Source organism: Bos indicus, chromosome 1 (assembly GCF_029378745.1).
Source record: "Bos indicus isolate NIAB-ARS_2022 breed Sahiwal x Tharparkar chromosome 1, NIAB-ARS_B.indTharparkar_mat_pri_1.0, whole genome shotgun sequence".
Classification (NCBI taxonomy): domain Eukaryota; kingdom Metazoa; phylum Chordata; class Mammalia; order Artiodactyla; family Bovidae; genus Bos; species Bos indicus.
Window position 1 is genome coordinate 7,940,337 of NC_091760.1, and position 20,663 is coordinate 7,960,999.

At 38.0% G+C, this 20,663-nt stretch overlaps 1 protein-coding gene across 3 annotated transcripts in view; it reads left to right on the plus strand.

The window, feature by feature from the left end:
* The window catches only part of LTN1 (listerin E3 ubiquitin protein ligase 1), a 59,055-nt gene extending 40,203 nt beyond the window's left edge, over positions 1-18,852 (plus strand). For all 3 annotated transcript variants that reach the window (XM_019959231.2, XM_070786024.1, XM_019959320.2), the window contains 7 exons: positions 157-231; positions 6,192-6,378; positions 10,685-10,856; positions 11,950-12,170; positions 13,701-13,895; positions 15,263-15,430; positions 16,333-18,852. In XM_019959231.2, the coding sequence (XP_019814790.2) occupies positions 157-231; positions 6,192-6,378; positions 10,685-10,856; positions 11,950-12,170; positions 13,701-13,895; positions 15,263-15,430; positions 16,333-16,395 (1,081 nt within the window). In that variant the 3' untranslated portion in view covers positions 16,396-18,852. The remainder of the gene's footprint in view (positions 1-156; positions 232-6,191; positions 6,379-10,684; positions 10,857-11,949; positions 12,171-13,700; positions 13,896-15,262; positions 15,431-16,332) is intronic.
* Positions 18,853-20,663: the final 1,811 nt, after the last annotated feature.

Genomic DNA, 20,663 nt, shown 5'->3' on the forward strand with positions numbered 1-20,663 from the left:
TCCATGCACAGTTTATATAGTCCTGGCCATAGTGGATTATTTCAGAATAAGCTCAGTAAAAGGATATACTCACTACAAAATCAGTATTGGACTTTCTATTGCTAAGCATGACTTAACAGTGAACCATTTCATGTAACTTAATATTCTGACTTTCAGATTGATGCCTGAATTCCCACAATATGATCAAGATAATCTAAAGTCATATGGAGATGAAGAAGAAGAACCAGCCTTGTAAGTTATTTTTAATACAAGTCTTCCTCAATTTACAGGGTTACATCCTATTTGTAAGTTGAATACATGTTGAGTCAAAGATACATTTGATACACATAACCTGCTGAATATCAGTTTATCCTAGCCTACTGAAGCGTGTTCAGAACGTTTCCATCAGCCTACAGTTGGGCAAAGTCATCCAACTCAAAGTCTGTTTTATGATAAAGTGTTCAGTTCAGTTCAGTTCAGTCACTCAGTCATGTCCGACTCTTTGCGACCCCAAGAATCACAGCACGCCAGGCCTCCCTGTCCATCACCAACTCCCGGAGTTCACTCAGACTCACGTCCATCGAGTCAGTGATGCCATCCAGCCATCTCATCCTCTGTCGTCCCCTTCTCCTCCTGCCCCCAATCCCTCCCAGCATCAGAGTCTTTTCCAATGAGTCAACTCTTCGCATGAGGTGGCCAAAGTACTGGAGTTTCAGCTTTAGCATCATTCCTTCCAAAGAAATCCCAGGGCTGATCTTCAGAATAGACTGGTTGGATCTCCTTGCAGTCCAAGGGACTCTCAAGAGTCTTCTCCAACACCAGAGTTCAAAAGCATCAATTCTTGGTGCTCAGCTTTCCTCACAGTCCAACTCTCACATCCATACATGACCACAGGAAAATCCATAGCCTTGACTAGACGGACCTTTGTTGCAAAGTAATGTCTCTGCTTTTGAATATGCTATCTAGGTTGGTCATAACTTTCCTTCCAAGGAGTAAGCATCTTTTAATTTCATGGCTGCAGTCACCATCTGCAGTGATTTTGGAGCCCAGAAAAATAAAGTCTGACACTGTTTCCACTATTTCCCCATCTATTTCCCATGAAGTGATGGGACCGGATGCCATGATCTTCGTTTTCTGAATGTTGAGCTTTAAGCCAACTTTTTCACTCTCTACTTTCACTTTCATCAAGAGGCTTTTGAGTTCCTCTTCACTTTCTGCCATAAGGGTGGTGTCATCTGCATATCTGAGGTTATTGATATTTCTCCCGGCAATCTTGATTCCAGCTTGTGCTTCTTCCAGCACAGCGTTTCTCACGATGTACTCTGCATATAAGTTAAATAAGCAGGGTGACAATATACAGCCTTGATGTACTCCCTTTCCTATTTGGAACCAGTCTGTTGTTCCATGTCCTGTTCTAACTGCTGCTTCCTGACCTGCATATAGGTTTCTCAAGAGGCAGGTCAGGTGTTCTGGTATTCCCATTTCTTTCAGAATTTTCCACAGTTTATTATGATCCACACAGTCAAAGGGTTTGGCATAGTCACTAAAGCAGAAATAGATGTTTTTCTGGAACTCTCTTGCTTTTTCGATGATCTAGTGGATGTTGGCAATTTGATCTCTGGTTCCTCTGCCTTTTCTAAAACCAGCTTGAACATCAGGAAGTTCACGGTTCACATATTGCTGAAGACTGGCTTGGAGAACTTTGAGCATTACTTTACTAGCGTGTGAGATGAGTGCAATTGTGTGGTAGTTTGAGCATTCTTTGGCATTGCCTTTCTTTGGGATTGGAATGAAAACTGACCTTTTCCAGTCCTGTGGCCACTGCTTAGTTTTCCAAATTTGCTGGCATATTGAGTGCAGCACTTTCACAGCATCATCTTTCAGCTCAACTGGAATCCCATCACCTCCACTAGCTTTGTTTGTGGTAATGCTTTCTAAGGCCCACTTGACTTCAGATTCCAGGATGTCTGGCTCTAGGTGAGTCAGTGATCACACCATCATGGTTATCTGGGTTGTGAAGATCTTTTTTGTATAGTTCTGTGTATTCTTGCCATCTCTTCTTAATATCTTCTACTTCTGTTAGGTCCATACCATTTCTTTCCTTTATTGTGCCCATCTTTGCATGAAATGTTCCCTTGGTATCTCTAATTTTCTTGAAGAGATCCCTAGTCTTTCCCATTCTGTTGTTTTCCTCTATTTCTTTGCATTGATCGCTGAGGAAGGCTTTCTTATCTCTTCTTGCTATTCTTTGGAACTCTGCGTTCAGATGCTTATATCTTTCCTTTTCTCCTTTGCTTTTCGCTTCTCTTCTTTTTACAGCTATTTGTATTGATAAAGTGTTAGCTATCTCCTGTAATTTATTGAGTACTGTACCAAATGTGAAAAGCAGAATGGTTGTCTGGGTAAGAGTGGTTGTGAGTGGCTTGGTTGTTAACCCTTTGTGATTGCGTGGCCGCCTGGGAGCTGCAGTTCACCAGCACTGCCCAGCGTTGTAAGAGAGGACCGTTCTGCGTTATAGCCAGTCTGGGGAAAGGTCACAATGTGTAGTATAGTTTCTACTGAACACTCATTGCTTTGACACTGTTGTAGTGTTGAAAAATTAAAAGTCAAACCATCATAAGTTGGGATTGCTTCATTAAATTGTCATAATCCATCATGATGATTTTAGAAGACTGAGGCAATGCAAAAGCTCTAAGTTTAGTGAATACATTCATTCCACAAATCTTGTACATTTATCTGTAAGATATAAATGAATTTTAGAGCTCACTTGAAGAGAAAGTTACTCTCTCTTCTAATTGTTTCTAAGTCATTTTCAGTTTGCTACTGTTTAGTAAAACTTTCTTTGGCCACATAGTAACTGGGGAAAGAGTATACCCCTTCAAAAATGTATTGAGCACCCCTTTGTGCAAGTGTTAATTAAATGGTGAGGGGAGAATATAGTGTTAAGTAAGCTGTTTTCTTAAGGAGCTTATAATCTAATTTAGATGTATTGCCCTAAAACTGAGTGGGCTTCTCTGGTGGCTCAGCAGTAGAGAATCCACCTGCCAGTGTAGGAGATGTAGGTTTGATTTCCACGTTGGGAAGATGCCTTGGAGAAGGAAATGGCAGCTTGCTCCGGTACTCTTGTCTGGGAAATTTCATGGACAGAGGCGCCTGGTGGGCTATGGTCCATAGGGTCACAAAAGAGTTGGACACGATTAAGTGACTAAACAACCACCCTATAATAGAAGACAGTGTGTGACAAGTGCTAAGAAAAAGGATGATGTTAGTGAGACACAACTACTGTGCCAAGAAGGGAAGACATTGATGAAAGGGAAGACTTTTCAGATTAGGGAGCATTTCAGCAGGCAGGGGAAAGTTACAGGAACACCATGTGCAAAGGCATTGAGGCATGACTGCTCATGATGTGCTTGGGGAATATCGAGTTGTTGCCATGTGACATATTTTTTAATTTTCTAGGTCTTCTTCCAGTGGAATATAAGCTGTGTGAGGCTTTCAGTCTTTTATTTCTGACTTTTTGTTCCCCAGCACCCAGTTGTTGGCCTTAAATAGTTATAAATAATCCTCATTTGTTGAGTAAAAGAATAAATGAGGGAGTCCCCTGGTGATCCAGTGGTTAAGAATTTGCCTTCCAATGCAGGAGATGTGAGTTTGATCCCTGGTTTGGGAACTAAGATCCCACATTCCGGGGAGCAACTAAACCTACATGCTGAAACAGCTGAGCCCACGTGCCACAACTAGAGAGTCCCTGTGCCACAATGAACGATCCACCAGATGCAGTGACGTTTCCATGTGCCGCAACTATGACCCAATGCAGCCAAATAAATGAGCATGTGCAGAGTAGGCAGGGAGGGTAGAGTGAAAGATAAAGCTGGAGGGTAATGAAGGGCCTTCAAAATGACATTTTCTAGAGATCGGGGCATTGTTTGGTAGAAGGTGGGATACCATCAGCTGATTCTGGCAGAAGTCTGAAGCATAAGTAGCTTCAGACATAGAAGTAGCAAGCAGAGCTGGAGGCCATTCTAGAAGTTCCAAAGTGCATGGAGGTCAGTGTGTAAAGTGGAGAGTTGTTCTTTGTAAAATCTGCTGATGGTTGGTATGGAATGGAGAAGGGTTGGTACATGAGATGGTGGTGCTGAAGGTAAAAACTTAAGGGCAGAAGTTGGAGAGAACTTTTACTTATGGGCTGGTAGTAGGAAACCACAAGGAAAGAAAGATCACAGAGGTAAAAGAAGAGACTGAAGTCAGAATGTCAGAGAGAATTTGACTGGAGATACACACAAGTCTTTGGAAAAGACCCTGATGCTGGGTGAGATTGAAGGCAAGAGAAGAGGGTGACAGAGGATGAGATGGTTGGACAGCATCACTGATTCAGTGGATGTGAACTTGGGCAAACTCCAGGAGATGATGAGGGACAGGGAATCCTGGTGTGCTGCAGTTCATGGGGTCCAGGAGTCAGACATGACTTGGCAACTGAACAGCAACAACACACATGAGTATTTCACTTCCTGAGACTCTTACAAGCTTGTCTAAAAGTGTTAATAAGTACACTGCTTCCATAAAGAAGAAAATTACCTTACATTGCCATGAGTTAATACGAATGTTAAATTTCCTTTAACATTCCTTTAACTGTATTGAAAGACAATACAGTCTTATGATCTTCTAACCCTTTGTTGGTTGATAAAGGACCTGATAGGATTTGTTAGCCCTAATTGTTCCCCTGGCTAGGCAGGGACTTCAGACTAATCAGTTAGCCTCTCTGGGTGTATGATTTTTTTTCCATCTATAAAATGAAAGGTAGAAATATACATTTTCTGCTGGATCATTGAAAAGGCAAGAGAGTTCCAGAAAAACATCTATTTCTGCTTTCTTGACTATGCCAAAGCCTTTGACTGTGTGGATCACAATAAACTGTGGAAAATTCTGAAAGAAATGGGAATACCAGAACACCTGACCTGCCTCTTGAGAAATCTGTATGCAGGTCAGGAAGCAACAGTTAGAACTGGACATGGAACAACAGACTGGTTCCAAATAGGAAAAGGAGTACATCAAAGCTGTATATTGTCATCCTGCTTATTTAACTTATATGCACAGTACATCATGAGAAATGCTGGGCTGGATGAAGCACAACCTGGAATCAAGATTGCAGGGAGAAATATCAATAACCTCAGATATGCAGATGACACCACCCTTATGGCAGAAAGAGAAGAACTGAAGAGCCTCTTGATGAAGGAGGAGAGTGAAAAAGTTGGCTTAAAGCTCAACATTCAGAAAACGAAGATCATGGCATCCGGTCCCATCACTTCATGGGAAATAGATGGGGAAACAGTGGAAACAGTGGCTGACTTTATTTTGGGGGGCTCTAAAATCACTGCAGATGGTGACTGCAGCCATGAAATTAAAAGACGCTTACTCCTTGGAAGGAAAGTTATGACCAACCTAGACAGCATATTAAAAAGCAGAGGTCTGTCTAGTCAAGGCTATGATTTTTCCAGTTGTCATGTGTGGATGTGAGAGTTGGACTATAAAGAAAGTTGAGCGCAGAAGAATTGATGCCTTTGAACTGTGGTATTGGAGAAGACTCTTAAGATTCCCTTGGACTGCAAGGAGATCCAACCAGTCCATCCTAAAGGAGATCAGTCCTGAGTATTCATTGGAAGGACTGATGTTGAAGCTGAAACTCCTACACTTTGGCCACCTGATGTGAAGAGCTGACTCATTTGAAAAGACCATGATGCTGGGCAGGATTGAAGGCGTGAGGAGAAGGGGATGACAGACGATGAGATGGTTGGATGGCACTGACTTAATGGACATGAGTTTGGGTAAACTCCAGGAGTTGGTGATGGACAGGGAGGCCTGGTGTGCCATGGTCCATGGGGTTGCAAAGAGTTGAACATGACTGAGCGACTGCACTGAACTGAAAAGTTTTTCCTTTAAGTACTAATTTCTAGAGTAAATTTTATAGCATATCTTACATATTTATAAATATGAAAACATGTATATATTTCTATATCATTTTATGCCTTTCAGATTCTATAATTGCCTTTATATAAAATTAAGGGTCAAAATTGAACCTATAAAGGGGAACTTTTAAAATGGTTTTTGGAAAATAGAGGAAGATTTTTCTAAAATGCTTCAAATTTATACACGCTGTCAGTTTGTTAAGAGACAAATTATGAAGAAAACTGTGGTGTTTAATCATTGATTCTTAGGTCGCCACCGGCTGCACTGATGTCTCTTCTTAGCACTCAAGAGGACTTACTAGAAAATGTTTTGGGATGTATTCCTGTTGGACAGATAGTTACTATCAAGCCACTGAGTGAAGACTTCTGTTATGTTCTGGGGTACCTCCTCACTTGGAAATTAATACTTACTTTCTTCAAAGCTGCTTCATCTCAGGTAAATAAAATGAGACAAAAAAAAACTTCTGTCAAAAAAGTATTTCTCTCTTACTATCTTAAACCTTTCCTTCCCCTCCTTTTGGAGAAAAATGAGGACATGCCTCACATTTTAGTCTGCTCTTATCTGGCTCATTACAGACATTCTGCTAAATTTATTTCTGTCTTTACTTTGTCACCCTCCCACAGTTTTATGCTTGGATCAGTTTTTTTCTAACTGAATGTATCCACCAAGTCTGTTTATTGCAGGAAACCAGGTTTCTATAATTTACTTTTGTGTTATCATAGTAACAGTTTCTAAAGAACTGGATCTTGCTATTTTCTTTTTCCCTTTGGTCAACTTCTGACTCTTGTGGGAATATCAATGGAAATTCACCTTATTTGAAAATCAGTGTTTAGAGAAAGATCTATGAAATATTACCATATGTAATTCAAGCTGTTATCACTAAATAATGAAAATATCCTATAGTAATTATTTTGCCCAAATTATTTTAGCAGCCACTAGATGTCTCTGTTGTCTCACGTTTAACAAGGAAACTGGAAAGCTCTGCTCCAGTTTAAAAAATTCTTTTAGACAGATGCCTGCTTTTAAAAAAAGTTCCAAACATTGAATCAGTTTAATAAAGTAGGTCACTTCTTTGTCAGGTTAATACAACAAGACTTAAATCGCTACATATTTAAAGTGTGACTAAATATCATGGCATTCATTTTCAATGTGATTTTTCAGAATCCTTAAGTTATAACTTATGTTGTTGCTAATAACCCTTGTAGTTGTTTAGTCACTTAGTCCTGACTCTTTGCGACCCCATGGACCCCATGGGATTCTCCAGGCAAGAATACTGGAGTGGGTTTTGCTTTCCTTCTCCAGGAGATCTTCCCGGACTGGGATCAAACCCATGTATCCTGCGATGGCAGGCGGGTTCTTTGCCCTGGAGCCACCAGGGAAGCTCAATAATCTATTTCTTGGTACAAATATATCAACATATACATTTTTGCATTTGTTTATCTAAGGAGAAAATGAAATCACAGAGGCAACACTGGTCTAGATGTTCAGATTGTTTTATTTATTTTCAGTCTTACCACTTAGGTTTGTGTTTTGAGCTTGTCTTAATTCACTGATTATATATTTCAAGAACTACTTGTTAGGCTTCTGCATTTGTTTCTTAGAATATTGTTGATCTCTAAAAAATTGCAGCATATTGAGGCCTTATATCTAAGAATTTTGTTCTTGTTATACTCAGATATTAGGAATAATTATATAATTCTTATATGCAGAAATTATGAGTACATCATCTTTTTCATTAAGCCAGGGTCGGAGAGGGGCACAATTAGATCAGCATTTATTGAGCCTAGAAGTTGAACTGAACTGTCAACAAGTAAACCACCATAACTCAGTAAATAACAGTAATTAGAAGAATCCTAAAGCAGACCGTTTTTTAAATAAATTTTTGGTCCTTAATCTGGGTTGTTTTTAACATTCGTCTCAAAAGAATTAGTGAATTAAATTGAATTGAAAATAAGTGTGTGTGTGTGTGTGTGTGTGTGTCTTATAGTTTTGCTGAGATGTATTTCACATATCATCAAATTTGCTTAATTACAGGATGCAGTTTTGGGGACTCCTCAGGTGGTCCAGCGGTTAAGGCTCTGTGCCTCTGCTGCAGGAGGTGCAGGTTTGATCCCTGGTCGGGGAACTTCAGATCCCAGTGTGGCCAAAAAAAAAGATAAAGAGTACAGTTTGGTGTTTCTAGTGTATTTACAGAATTGTACACCATCACTGCCATCTAATTTTAGAACATTTTCAGTATCTACACACATCAACACCCAGCCCCCCTCCCAAGCCCCCCCCACCCCACAAAAAAAAAAACACCCTTACCCACCTGCTGTCCCTTTTCCTTTCAAACCCCCTGGCCACTGGCAACCACTAGTCTATTTTCTGTCTCTATGATTTGCCTACTGTGGACTTTTCACATATATGGCCTTTTGTGTCTGGCTTATTTCTTGTAGCACAATGGTTTCAAGGTTTGTTCATAATGTAGCGTGTGTTAGTATGGCATTGTTTTTTATGTCCGAAAAATAGTTCATTGTATGACTGTAACACATTTTGCTTATCAGGTCATCCAATGGGTGTTTAGGTGCTTCTACTTTTTGCCTATTGTGAAAAAAGCTGCTGTGAAGGCTTATGCCTTAGTTTTTGTGTGTACGTTTATTTTCATTTTTCTTGTGTTGTATACCTATGAGTGGGACTTCTGGCTAGTAGACATGTGTTTTTTAAAAGTCCATTGATATATGCAATAAATTTTTTTAAAAATTCTACTTTCCTTCCAATTTTTTATTTTGAAAAATATTCAGATTTACAGAGATGGTAGACAGCAGACATCATGATGCTTTGCCAAAAGTATTTAAACATGTATATCCTAGAAATGGCTTTCCCAGATGGCGCAGTGGTAAAGAATCTGCCTGCCAACACAGGAGGCACAAGAGACTCGGGTTTGATCCGTGGGTCAGGAAGATCTACTGGAGTAGGAAATGGCAGCCCATTCCAGTATTCTTACCTGGGAAATCTCATGGACAGAGGAGCCTGGCCAGCTACAGTCCATGGGGTCACAAAGAGTCAGACATAACCGAGCACACATTTACATACACATAAACTCCTAAGATAAGAACATGTTTATCATAAATGTAATACAGATATTACACTTTAATTTTGATGCAATAATATTATCTAATTTGTATTTAAAATTTGCCCCCTAAAAAAATAAAAATTTCCCAGTTTTCCCAGTAATGTCCTTTATAATTTTATTTCCTTTTCTATTGAGGATTCAGTCAAGGATTATGTTTGTATTTGTCTATCATATTTCCTTAGCTTATAATTCCTCTACTTTTCTTGCTTGTCGTTCACCAAGTCAGCTATTTTGTAAACTGTCTTCCAGTTGGGATTTGTCTGATGGTTTTCTCGTGGTTATGTTCTAGTTATTTTTCAGCAAGGGGATTTATTGCACGGTGGTGCTGTGTTTTCACGGTCACCTTAGGAGCACAAAATATCGTGTGTCCTCTTTATTTGGTGATGTTAAGTTTGGTTACTTGGTAAAGGTAGTGTCCTCCAGATTTCTTCGTGGTCGATTTTTTAAGAATCCCAAATGCCAAATCCTATGGCTTGATCTTTGTATTTGAGCATTCATTGTGTCCAGAAAATGGTATCTGTGTACTCTGAGGGGACAATATGGCATAGTGGAAAAAGTAATTTTAAAACAGGTACAAATACCAAAGAACGCAAGGTAAATGTGAACAAATGAAAACTACATTATTGAGGAACGAGTTTTTAAAGCACATGTCTCATGTAGATACCTGTAGTATACCCAGTGGTGCCAGATTTTTCCTGTTTTTAAGAAAGAAAGCAGAAAAAAGAGCCATATTATTATGTGAAATTTCTTGATTTATAAAACAACTCCAGGACATTTTGAGCTACCAGATTGTTCTGTCATAAAGGGATGCTGGAATGTTTGGTATAGGGTGAGGGCAGCCATAGCAATGGGATTAGTTTTGAGCAGAATTTTGAAAGATTAGAGATTGTGGTGTGGAAGATTTGGGAGGAGAATGAGTGAAGCATCTGTGGGCAGTGGCAAATAGATTTTTCTCAGCTCAGTCTCCCAAGTGGCGGTGAACTTATCAACAGGAGACAGTTTGGGAAAGATGTTAGAGGCATATGTCTAGTAACGAAGGGGTAGTGAGAACTTCTGCTAGTGTATGAGAAGGGGGAGCAGTGTCATCAGACGACCCGACTGGAAAGTAACACTGTGTGATGTATTTTGTAGGACTCTTCCATGTCATTCTCAGTGTTCAGATAAATGCATTTTTTCACTGTGTTGCTGCTGCTAAGTCACTTCAGTCGTGTCCGACTCTGTGCGACCCCATAGACGGCAGCCCACCAGGCTCCCCTGTCCCTGGGATTCTCCAGGCAGAACACTGGAGTGGGTTGCCATTTCTTTCTCCATTCATTGTGTTCTTGTTCTATATATGTATATACACACACACACACATATACATTGTACTATATATATAGGTAATATATATATATTTTAAAATATTTGTTTATTTATTTGGCTGTGCTGGATCTTAGTTGCAGCATGTGGGATCTAGTTTCCCCCACCAGGGATCGCACCTGGGCCCCCTGCATAGGGAGGACGGAGTCTCAGCCGCTGGACCACTCCCAGGGAAGTCCCAATCTGTTTATACTTTAATTCATTCCAAGTCTGCTGAATGTCCTATTTAATTGGGTTTACTAACAAAAATTCTCTCATTTCCACCAGCTTCGAGCTCTGTATTCAATGTACCTTCGAAAAACAAAAAGTTTGAATAAATTGCTTTATCACCTGTTCAGGCTTATGCCAGAAAATCCAGCCTTTGCAGAGACAGCTGTTGAGCTCTCCAATAAGGACCCTCGAACTTTCTTTACAGAAGAGCTCCATTTGGGTATTAGAGGTCAGTATGATGTGTGTGTGTGTTTCTTCCTGGGGACGAGGCTCAAGTCAGCTTGTATGACTCTTTACCATGAGGACGTGGAGAGTAATCCCAAATGTGGGTCCCCTCTATGACATTGTTGAAGTGCCAGATTTTCCCTATTTCTCAACATAGAATAAATAATTAGATCTTACGGTTGAAGTTCTTAGGAATTTAATTCATTTTTGAAGCTTAGTTTCTAGATTACTGTTATCTTTTACTCTGTAGACAATAATGTTTTGTAGGCCCATGGATGGTCTTTTGTTGGGGAAACGAAGATGAGTAAAATGTATTATTTTTTCACTCTGGGAGCTCACATTTTAGCTGAAGGGGTAGACGTGCATACATCTAGCTACGCCTCAGTGTTAAAAAGGATTTCCTGAGAATAGGAATTGTTTTAAATGCCTTGGAGATCTGAGGTTGGAGCTTTGTCTTGTGGGTAGTACAGTCGGACTCTAGAACTTCTGCATAACACGTCAGTGAGCTCTGGGGAAAGTAAAGGCCGCCAGTTTTTTTTTTTTTTTTTCATGATTTGGGGCTTCCCTGGTAGTCCAGACGGTAAAGCCTCTGCCTGCAATGCAGGAGACCCAGGTTCGATCCCTGGGTTGGGAAGATCCCCTGGAGAAGGGAATGGCAACCCACTCCAGTACTCTTGCCTGGAAAATCCCATGGATGGAAGAGCCTGGTAGGCTGCAGTGCATGTGGTCTCAAAGAGTCGGACATGACTGAGCGACTTCACTTTCACTTTCATAAGAAAAAGAATCTTTAATTTTTCCTCCTCTTTGAAGTGTGTGTGCTTCATTTTATTTGTGATCTTCCCTGCAAAATAGTGCTATTTGGGGGCAGATTTTTCCGTATCCTTCAGGATCTTCTTTCTACCATTCTAATTGTTCATTTTGAATGTGGGAGAAAAAGCTACTATTCTACAGAGTTCTGGTTTCCTTGGTATGTCTGTTCTATGAGCTCTAGCGCTCGTGTCAAGGAACTGAAAATGATTTTCCGAGGAAAGTACTCATATCAGTGTGTTCTGTGTAAGAGGTACGTGTTACTAACTAAGAGTTTGTTTTTTCCTCAGATACCTCAGCTCTTCCCTACCATATTCCACACTTGGCTTGTTCAGTCTATCACATGACATTAAAAGACTTGCCAGCCATGGTCAGGCTGTGGTGGAACAGTAGTGAGAAGCGTGTGTTCAATATCGTAGATAGATTCACCAGCAAGTATGTTAGCAGTGTTCTTTCTTCTCAAGAAATATCTTCTGTGCAAACAAGTACACAGCTGTTTAATGGCATGACGGTTAGTATTATCTTGAATTTTTTTCTAGAAAAGTTGTCTCAGTATTGGTTACGCCTATCCGTTGTAGTGAGTATGATCACAATTGTAGCTCTTGGTTCAGAAATTAAAGAAATTGTCTATTTTCTGATTCTTGGACATCAGATCTCAAATTAATGCATCGATTGAAGTGATGTTATAATTTCATTTACCTATGCTAAATAGTTTTTGAACATTCACTAGTTAATTCAAAATATATATTGGAATACCTATAGATGCCAGGTGCTTTGTGCCAGTCACCTGCAAAATAGACAGCTTAGAAGGGTCTCATTCCTGTCGTGTAATAACACACAGTCCGATAAAGGAAAGAGGGTGATATTGGTAACGTATTTTGCATTGGAGACTGGAAAGTGGCACATTAAGAGGAAGAGTGTTCTGCAGTCAGGGTGGGAAAAGGTCATCCGGCTTGGGGGCCTAGGTAAGACTTGATGGAGGGGGGGTTATTTTGAGGTTGGCAGGATGCCGCTGTGGGTTACAGCATTTAATGTAGAGAAAACAGCACAGCAAAAGCAAAAAGTTTGAAGATGAGAATGTATTAATAATTTCTGTGATTGCTTAAGAAATAATGAGTAGCCCAGTATGCATATAGAGTAGTTTTCATGAAGGTAAATAGAGAACAGACGGCTTCTGTGATGAATTGAGTCCATACTGGAAAAGGCATCAACTAACAATCTAAAATATTTAGTGCTGTGTAGCCACTGAATTTTTTCTTCTGAGGCAGTGACGGTGTCAGAGTTAAACAGTGAAATTGCTCTGACTGAAGTCTTACAGCATGGGCTGCTGGCACGGGGCATGGGTTCACGTGAGTAGTTAGGGAGGCTCATAATGTGTAGACATGAGGAGGGCCTGCGGGAAACAGTGAGACTAGTCCTTAAAAGGGGACGGATGTGAGAAATTCTGTGGTTATTTAACCAAACTTACAGCTAATTAATATCTGAAAGAGAAATTTAAGATGATGCTACACTTTATAGCATAGAATACGAAAGTCAGAAGAATAAATTTTTAAAGGATGGTGATTTGTATTCTCTGTTGAGTTTGCAGTGCTAGGAAGAAAATCAAGATCAGGTATAAATATTCTGGCAGTTGATGGTTGGTTCTAAAGCTCAGGGGAATTCTGTGGTAGGGAAAGACTTGGGAGACATCTAAATAGAAGTGATATTTGATACACTGACTTTGGCAGAGAAGGGATAATTAATAATAACCTATTCTATACACTTCTATTCAAAAACTACAATATGGTAAGCCTAGTATAATAAAAACATACTTTTCCAGTGCATTTCTTTTTAAAACATCTTTGTCATAACATCACTATGAAACATGTCAGCTATTTGAATCTATTTCTTAAGTATCTCACATTAGATAAGTGAATATGTTTACCCGTGGTTTGTTTGAATGAGGACTGGCTGCTATCTGTCAACCTGTCAAGATGGTTTTTGAATAAAAGGGAAGAAAAGAAAATTGGCAAAAAAAAAAATTACTTTTCATGTGTTGCAGGTTAAAGCTCGAGCTACTACTCGAGAAGTCATGGCCACTTACAGTATTGAGGATATAGTGATTGAACTTATAATACAGCTGCCTTCAAATTATCCATTGGGCTCAATAACAGTGGAAAGTGGGAAAAGAGTTGGAGTGGCTGTGCAGCAGTGGCGAAACTGGATGCTTCAGCTGAGCACTTACCTCACCCATCAAGTAAGTGTCCACATACATGCTTGTTAGGCTTTCTGAATTAGAGAGAAGTCACTGCTTTACTGTGTGAAAGGGCAGTAAAACTTTCTCTCTTCTGCTTAAGTAGAAATGGATACTATATTTTGTTGAATCTGACAAAGGTCCATATAGTCAAAGCTATGGTTTTTCCAGTAGTCATTATGGATGTGAGAGTTGGACCAAAAAGAAAGGTTGAGAACTGAAGAATTGATGCTTTTGAACTGTGGTCCTGGAGAAGACTATTGAGACTCCCTTGGACTGCAAGGAGATCAAATTAATCAATCCTAAAGGAAATCAGTCCTGAATATTCATTGGAAGGACTGATGCTGAAGCTGACGCTCCCATACTTTGGCCACCTGATGCGAAGAACCAACTCATTTGAATAGACCCTGATGCTGGGAAAGATTGAGGGCAGGAAGAGAAGGGGACGACAGAGGATGAGATGGTTGGATGGCATCACTGACTCGATGGACATGAGTTTGAGCAAGCTCCAGGAGTTGGTGATGGACAGGGAAGCCTGGCATGCTCCCGTCCACGGTTTAACAGAGTCAGATACGACTGAGTGACTGAACAGAAACTGAAACAGATATATGTCTAAATTATTTGACCCTGCCAAGCTTATTTTAATTTTTAAGGCTCTGTAGCGTTTTTCCCTCGTGTTTGAAAAGAATCAACTCTTCTTCATGGACCCTGTAGATGTTATAGAACAATACCTGGTATTAAAGTTGAGAGGGAATCTTTTTGTAAGTCTCGGACAGCTGAATGTCTTCTGAGCTACTTTGACTTTTAACATTTCACCTCTCCTCCTGTGGTTAGAGAAATCCCAGTACTTTCAAAGACCTTTTTGCATTTTAAACAAATTGTTAAGTCTTCTCTAGTTTTGTTTGCACCTTCTCTAGTTTTTGTTTGTCAGGCATTCTATAGTAGAGGAAAAGTAGGTTAAAACAAGTCTATTCACTAGTATTGTAGAGCTGGAACAAATCAGCATTTGAGTAGGTGAGATAGTTAATTTCCTCATTTTTAGTTAAAAGTTAGGAGAACTGATCCAAACAACTTAATTATTTAAAAAGTTTCATCAAATAACAAGCTAAGACTATAAAAATTGAAAATTGGGTCAGAAGCCTTTCTTTCAAGTCAACATTTAAGGAAGAAACATACCTGGTTCCTAAAACGTGGGAGGTCATTTTGAAAACCAGTATTCATAAAACTTAGAATTGTAATATAGCCAAGCAGATTGATTCTCTTCTCTCCAGATTATAATACAATTTTAAAATTTGTGAAATTGAATAAAGATAATATTGGTGATTTAAAGTGTGTATTTATTGTTTTTTTTTTTTTTTCCTTGTTAACAGAATGGAAGTATTATGGAAGGCTTAGCATTATGGAAAAATAATGTAGACAAACGTTTTGAGGGTGTTGAAGATTGCATGATTTGTTTCTCAGTCATTCACGGTTTCAACTATTCTCTTCCCAAAAAAGCCTGTAGAACATGCAAAAAAAAGTTCCATTCAGCTTGTTTGGTAAGTCTAAAGAGAAACTAGCTTATTTATATCTTACATATATTAATATTATATATGGATGATATCTAACCTTAGAAAACTGTGGATGTTAAACTCTTAATTGTGGTTAATGGGAGACATATTAAAAATGATTTTTCAAAATCTGTAAAAGAAAATTAGTAATTTACTGAGACTGGTGGCATCAAAGCACTTTAATAAATGGAAGTTTCTAAAATAGCTCTTGGCACTTAAAAAATGGATGGCTTTGCAAGATGTGTACCGTAAAGGAGACTGAACAAATTGGAACTGAGAGCCGTCTGGCATCAGAGCTTTTTGCTCTTTTCAGACATCATAAAGGAAATCTCACTATGCTCAGTTCCATCACAGCAGGTTTCTTTACACACCTCCGTTTTTGTGAGCGTGAGCCTGAGTGCAGAGAACCACTGGCCTTTGGAAGGAGCACTGAACCGTGTTGATTTGGAGATGAATGTAAAGAACAGACATTTCAGTAGTCTCCCTTTTCTTAGTTTAATCATTTTAAAATTACTTTAGTCTGCAAAGCACCAGCTTGCTGACCTGAGTTCCAGTTTTCTCATCTGTAAAATGGAGATAATAATACTTTTCTAAAGGCTGTTGAAAGGATTAAAAGAAGAAGATTTATGTAAAACCTACCACTATTTAAATGGAATATGCAAAGCTGAACATCAGTGTTCAATAAAGGATTGCTGTATTCATCTTGTTTTATTTTAAAAAAAAGATAATATTGTCTTTTCAACTTGGCCAGTTTGATAAGAAACATTTGCTTTAATTTCCATTTTGTGTAATTACTAAAGTAAATTTTTATATTAAAAAATTGTTACTTTAGACGTATATGTAAAATGGCAGTGTAAAAAGTTTTTAACACTTAGATTTTTCTTTTTCAGTACAAATGGTTTACATCCAGCAACAAATCCACTTGTCCACTCTGTCGCGAGACCTTTTTCTGAGATTTTTTTTCCCCTCAATGGAATTGATCCCTGAAGAAATTCGAGCAAAGGCAGTGGATTTGATTCATCTTGGAGCGCTGATGTGAGGAGGCCGCTGAGCATTACCTTCAAATAGGGCCTTCTCTGGAAAATTATTTTGGTTCATGTAATGATCCTAAAATCAGGTTTACTTATCTTTAGATTGCTTTGTAAATGTTTGGAAACCTTTTCTTTTACATGAAAATATTACATATTAGAGAGAAAAATATTTATATAAATAGTTCAATCGCTTTGTACATTTAAAAATAAATGTGGAAAAACCCTAAAGTACAGAGTGGGAATTGGTGAAAGCATTGCACAAGTGTATTATACTGATAAACTCATTCAGTTAGTTTATCTATGTTTAGAACAGTCCGAGTGAGGTAATGAATTGAGAGGGTTGATTTACATCCACAGATATTTTGAGACTTATTTATTAGTTACAACAACAAAATTAATTAGTATTCTGATATTTGTAGATTATTTTAATGATAAAATGACATTAAGCTATTAATATAGCTTATCTTAAGCTATTTAAAGCATGCTCTAAAAGCCTATGTAAAAGAGTATAAACTGAACTTTAAGGTGCCTCCATTTAGTAAGGGTTTTGAAATTCAGAAAATTAAATTCAGAACACTGACCTTTTTACTGTAAAATAATTTCCTTGTGCTAGTGAAATTTGGATTGCAGACGTGTCAGTGAATTTATTACTCAGTTGCAATGAGTCTCCAGAGGGTGAGAATTTGAGAGAAACAGAAGTCACCTTATTTTATTCATGAAGCAGAGTGGTTTCTATTCTTCTGTCAAGAACAAAGAAATAGTTATTTCTGAAACTTAAGAGTGGTGGAAAAAGCAAAAAATATAAAAACATTGTAGGAGGCTTTAAATTTTGTAAGCAAATTTTGCTATTCTTACTGGTCAGAATTACACTAAATTAGAGAGAGTTGAGGGGAGCTAATTTTTTCTAGCCTTCATAAGTGCGAGTTAGACATTTTAATACTAAGTATAATTCAGTATAACAGGCTGAAATGAGGTAGGTGAAGACCTGAGTTTTGCTACAGCATTACTGCCCTTAAAAACTGTGCCCAAAATATAAAAGTGTGAAAGTTTGGAACTTGGAATAATTTTATTGCAGTCTTCCATCACATGGGAAATAATTAGCCTATCTCATAGCAAGGTTACGTGAAGACTCAGCTAATCATCTCTGTTGCAAATGTTTAATTGGCAAAAAGCAACTCGTGTTAAATAAAAGTACTGTATACTATCAGCTGGGTAAAATGGTTATTATTGAAATAGTATGAATGTGGTCAGAGCATTGTAGTGGAGACTGAAGTATTCCGTGTGAGTTAAAGATCTTGAGTTGTATTGTAGATGCAGTGTCCTGCCCAGTTTTATCTGTCTCCTAAAATTTTCTCTGTAGTATTTATTACCTTATAGCCTTAGGCTCAAGGAATACAGATAGCAAAATTCTACTACCTCTTCTTAACCCCTTTCTTAAAATATTCTCTCTTTTTCCTATGTCTGTCTCTGACATAGTAAACCCAAAAGATTGTGTTACTCTTCTGTGAAAATTACACACTTTTCCTTTAAAATTGTTTTATAGTAAGGCTTTGTTTATAACTTTTCCAGTATTGGTACGTCTTGCTTCTGACCCATACCCCAAGTAGAAAAGAAAAGGGAATAATGGAGCATTGTTTTTCCACATTATTCTTCAGGGTATCAGGTTCTCCGGTGAAAGAGTATAATTAAGTGAGATGCCTACTCGTCATACTTAGGACACTTGGCACATTTCTTTTAGACTTGTAAATACAAATGTAAAGCTTGTTATTGTTTATACACTAAAGAAGAAGCTTTCCAAAATAAAACTGAAATTCAGAATATCACATTATAATTAAAGTTTGTTTATATAGCTTTGACAACTCGAGAGCATCCCTTAAAATTCTAGCATTAAGGACATTTTAAAATTGCATGAGATTCAGAGCCCATTAGTAAAATTGTTAATTTAAAGCCCTGATGTAAATTGCAAATTTTAGAATTTATTTTTAACTCTTATTTATCACATGCTGTAATGTATGTATATAAGTTTCTGTGGCTTAAAGCAATGTCATTACTTGAGTTTGTGTGGTGTGAATAATTATTTGATTGTTAATACCATATGTGCCCATTAAAATTCTTTTTAATTGCAAAATATTTCAAATATACATAACTAATAATAATATAAATGCCCTTGTACTCTTCATAAACTATTTTGCCATATTTGCTTCTGATTTTTAAAGAAATAAAATGTTACTCTTTTGTACTCTTCCCTGAGACCATCTCCTCCTTCCCTCATTGGAGCTCACCCACCCTCCTGAAGTTGGTATGACTCCTTCCTGCTTAAGATTTTATATTTTACCACATGTTTCTGTCCATACATAATACAGCGGTTTTTCAAAATTTTGTGATGTGTTCTTTTGTAGTTTCCCTTTTTGTTCAACATTACTGCTATTTTGTATCACTATGTCAGTTTGCTTATCATTTTGCTCACTAATGGTCATTTCAGTTGTTACTCTTTGCCATTTTGAACAGCGCTGCCAGTGTACACTCTTGATAATATTTTCTTATGCAGATGAAACGTGCTAGGTATTCTGAACACATGCCCCCAAATGGAATTTCAGGTAATAGATACTCTGATTTTAGATATGTGCTCTGTGACTTTGTTGCTGTTTTAGTCGCTAAGTTGTGTCTGACTCTTACATGTTGACAGATTGCTCTCCAAAGTGGTGTGTAAGTTTGTGCTCTCAAAGGCAGTACAAGAGGATTCTGGTTTTCCCAGGTCATCACCAAAACACTTAGTCTTATCACTTTTAAAGTTTTCTAGTCAGAGCTGTGAGATAGTAGCTCTTTGTTTTCATTTGTATTTCCCTGGCTACCATGAACCTTAGCTTTATTCCATATGTTTATTGGTCCTTATTTTGTGAATATATCATCTGTATGCCTGTTTTCCTTGCAGATTGCACGTTATGGATCCTAATGTTTTATCTCTTACAGGGATTCTTCTGGCAGGGGACTTGACATTAACATGGTCTTTGGCTGTCTGTAATTATACAGAATTTTTCAGTTAAATTTAATCAGATTGATCATTCTTTTCCTTTATGACTGAGGCTTTTCTGTGTTAGTTTTAAAAACTGGTTCCTTCCCTGAGGTTTAAAAATATATATGTATATATTACATATTTTGTTCTAAAAGTTACGAATTTCAGCATATACCTAATTTACCTGAAATGCAATTTTGTGACTGTTAGCTAGAAATCCTATCCCATATTGGTAGCCAGTTTTCATAATATTATTTATTAAATAGTCTATCCATTACCCTTTGACTTCACAGTGCCTCCTCATTTACAGTACCAAATCTTGTATGTGTATTGGTTTCCAGTCTCTGTTCTATTCCATTGGTCTATTTATCTGTATTAATTCTATGTATATATATTTTTTCTTTAAAAAATAGCTTTACAGTTAATCTTGCAGAGTAGGCGAGTAGTCTAGTCTTATTCTTCTTTAAGACTTTTCTTAGATAGACATGTCCTCTACTGTCCAAGAACTCTTAACTCCCTTTTGTCCTGCTGTGTTCTCTCATGGCCAATTTGCCCTTACTATAGTGAGTCATCTTATGGAAGAATCTGGTAGGTGTCCACCCTAGGCTTTAACTGGTGGGACCAGGAGGGCTCTTTTGGCTTTGCCAAATTTTATTCTTAAGGTTTTACAGTCCAGTTATTCTCTGTATGGTTTTTAAAATTAGGCAGAAATTTTGTATGTTTATGAATGAAATCCTTGAACCTCGCCATGAATTTTTGTTTCTGTTTTATAAGAAGAAAGTTTTAGTCACTTGGTTGTGTCTGACTCTTTGCAATGCCATGGACTGTAGCCCTCCAGGCTCTTCTGTCCATGGGATTTCTCAGACAAGAATACTGGAGTGGGTTGATACCTGTTTTACACAAATTTCTGCAAAAGGACTTTTGGGCCAAGGAGAGTGTTTAGCATGAGGGTCAGCTAGTTCCAGTAGCTTTGACAATGTCTTTTTTTTTTTTTTTTAACTGATTTTCTTTTTAAAGAGAGCAACTTCTTTGGGTAGCACAAAAGCATGAATAATTTGTATATTTGTTGTCCAGATTTTATGGAGGTACCTGAGGAGATTAAGAAACCTCAGTTTCCATGGCATTCCAAATTGACGAGTTATCTCAAAAATACTGGCTGCAGTATACAATTTACTCT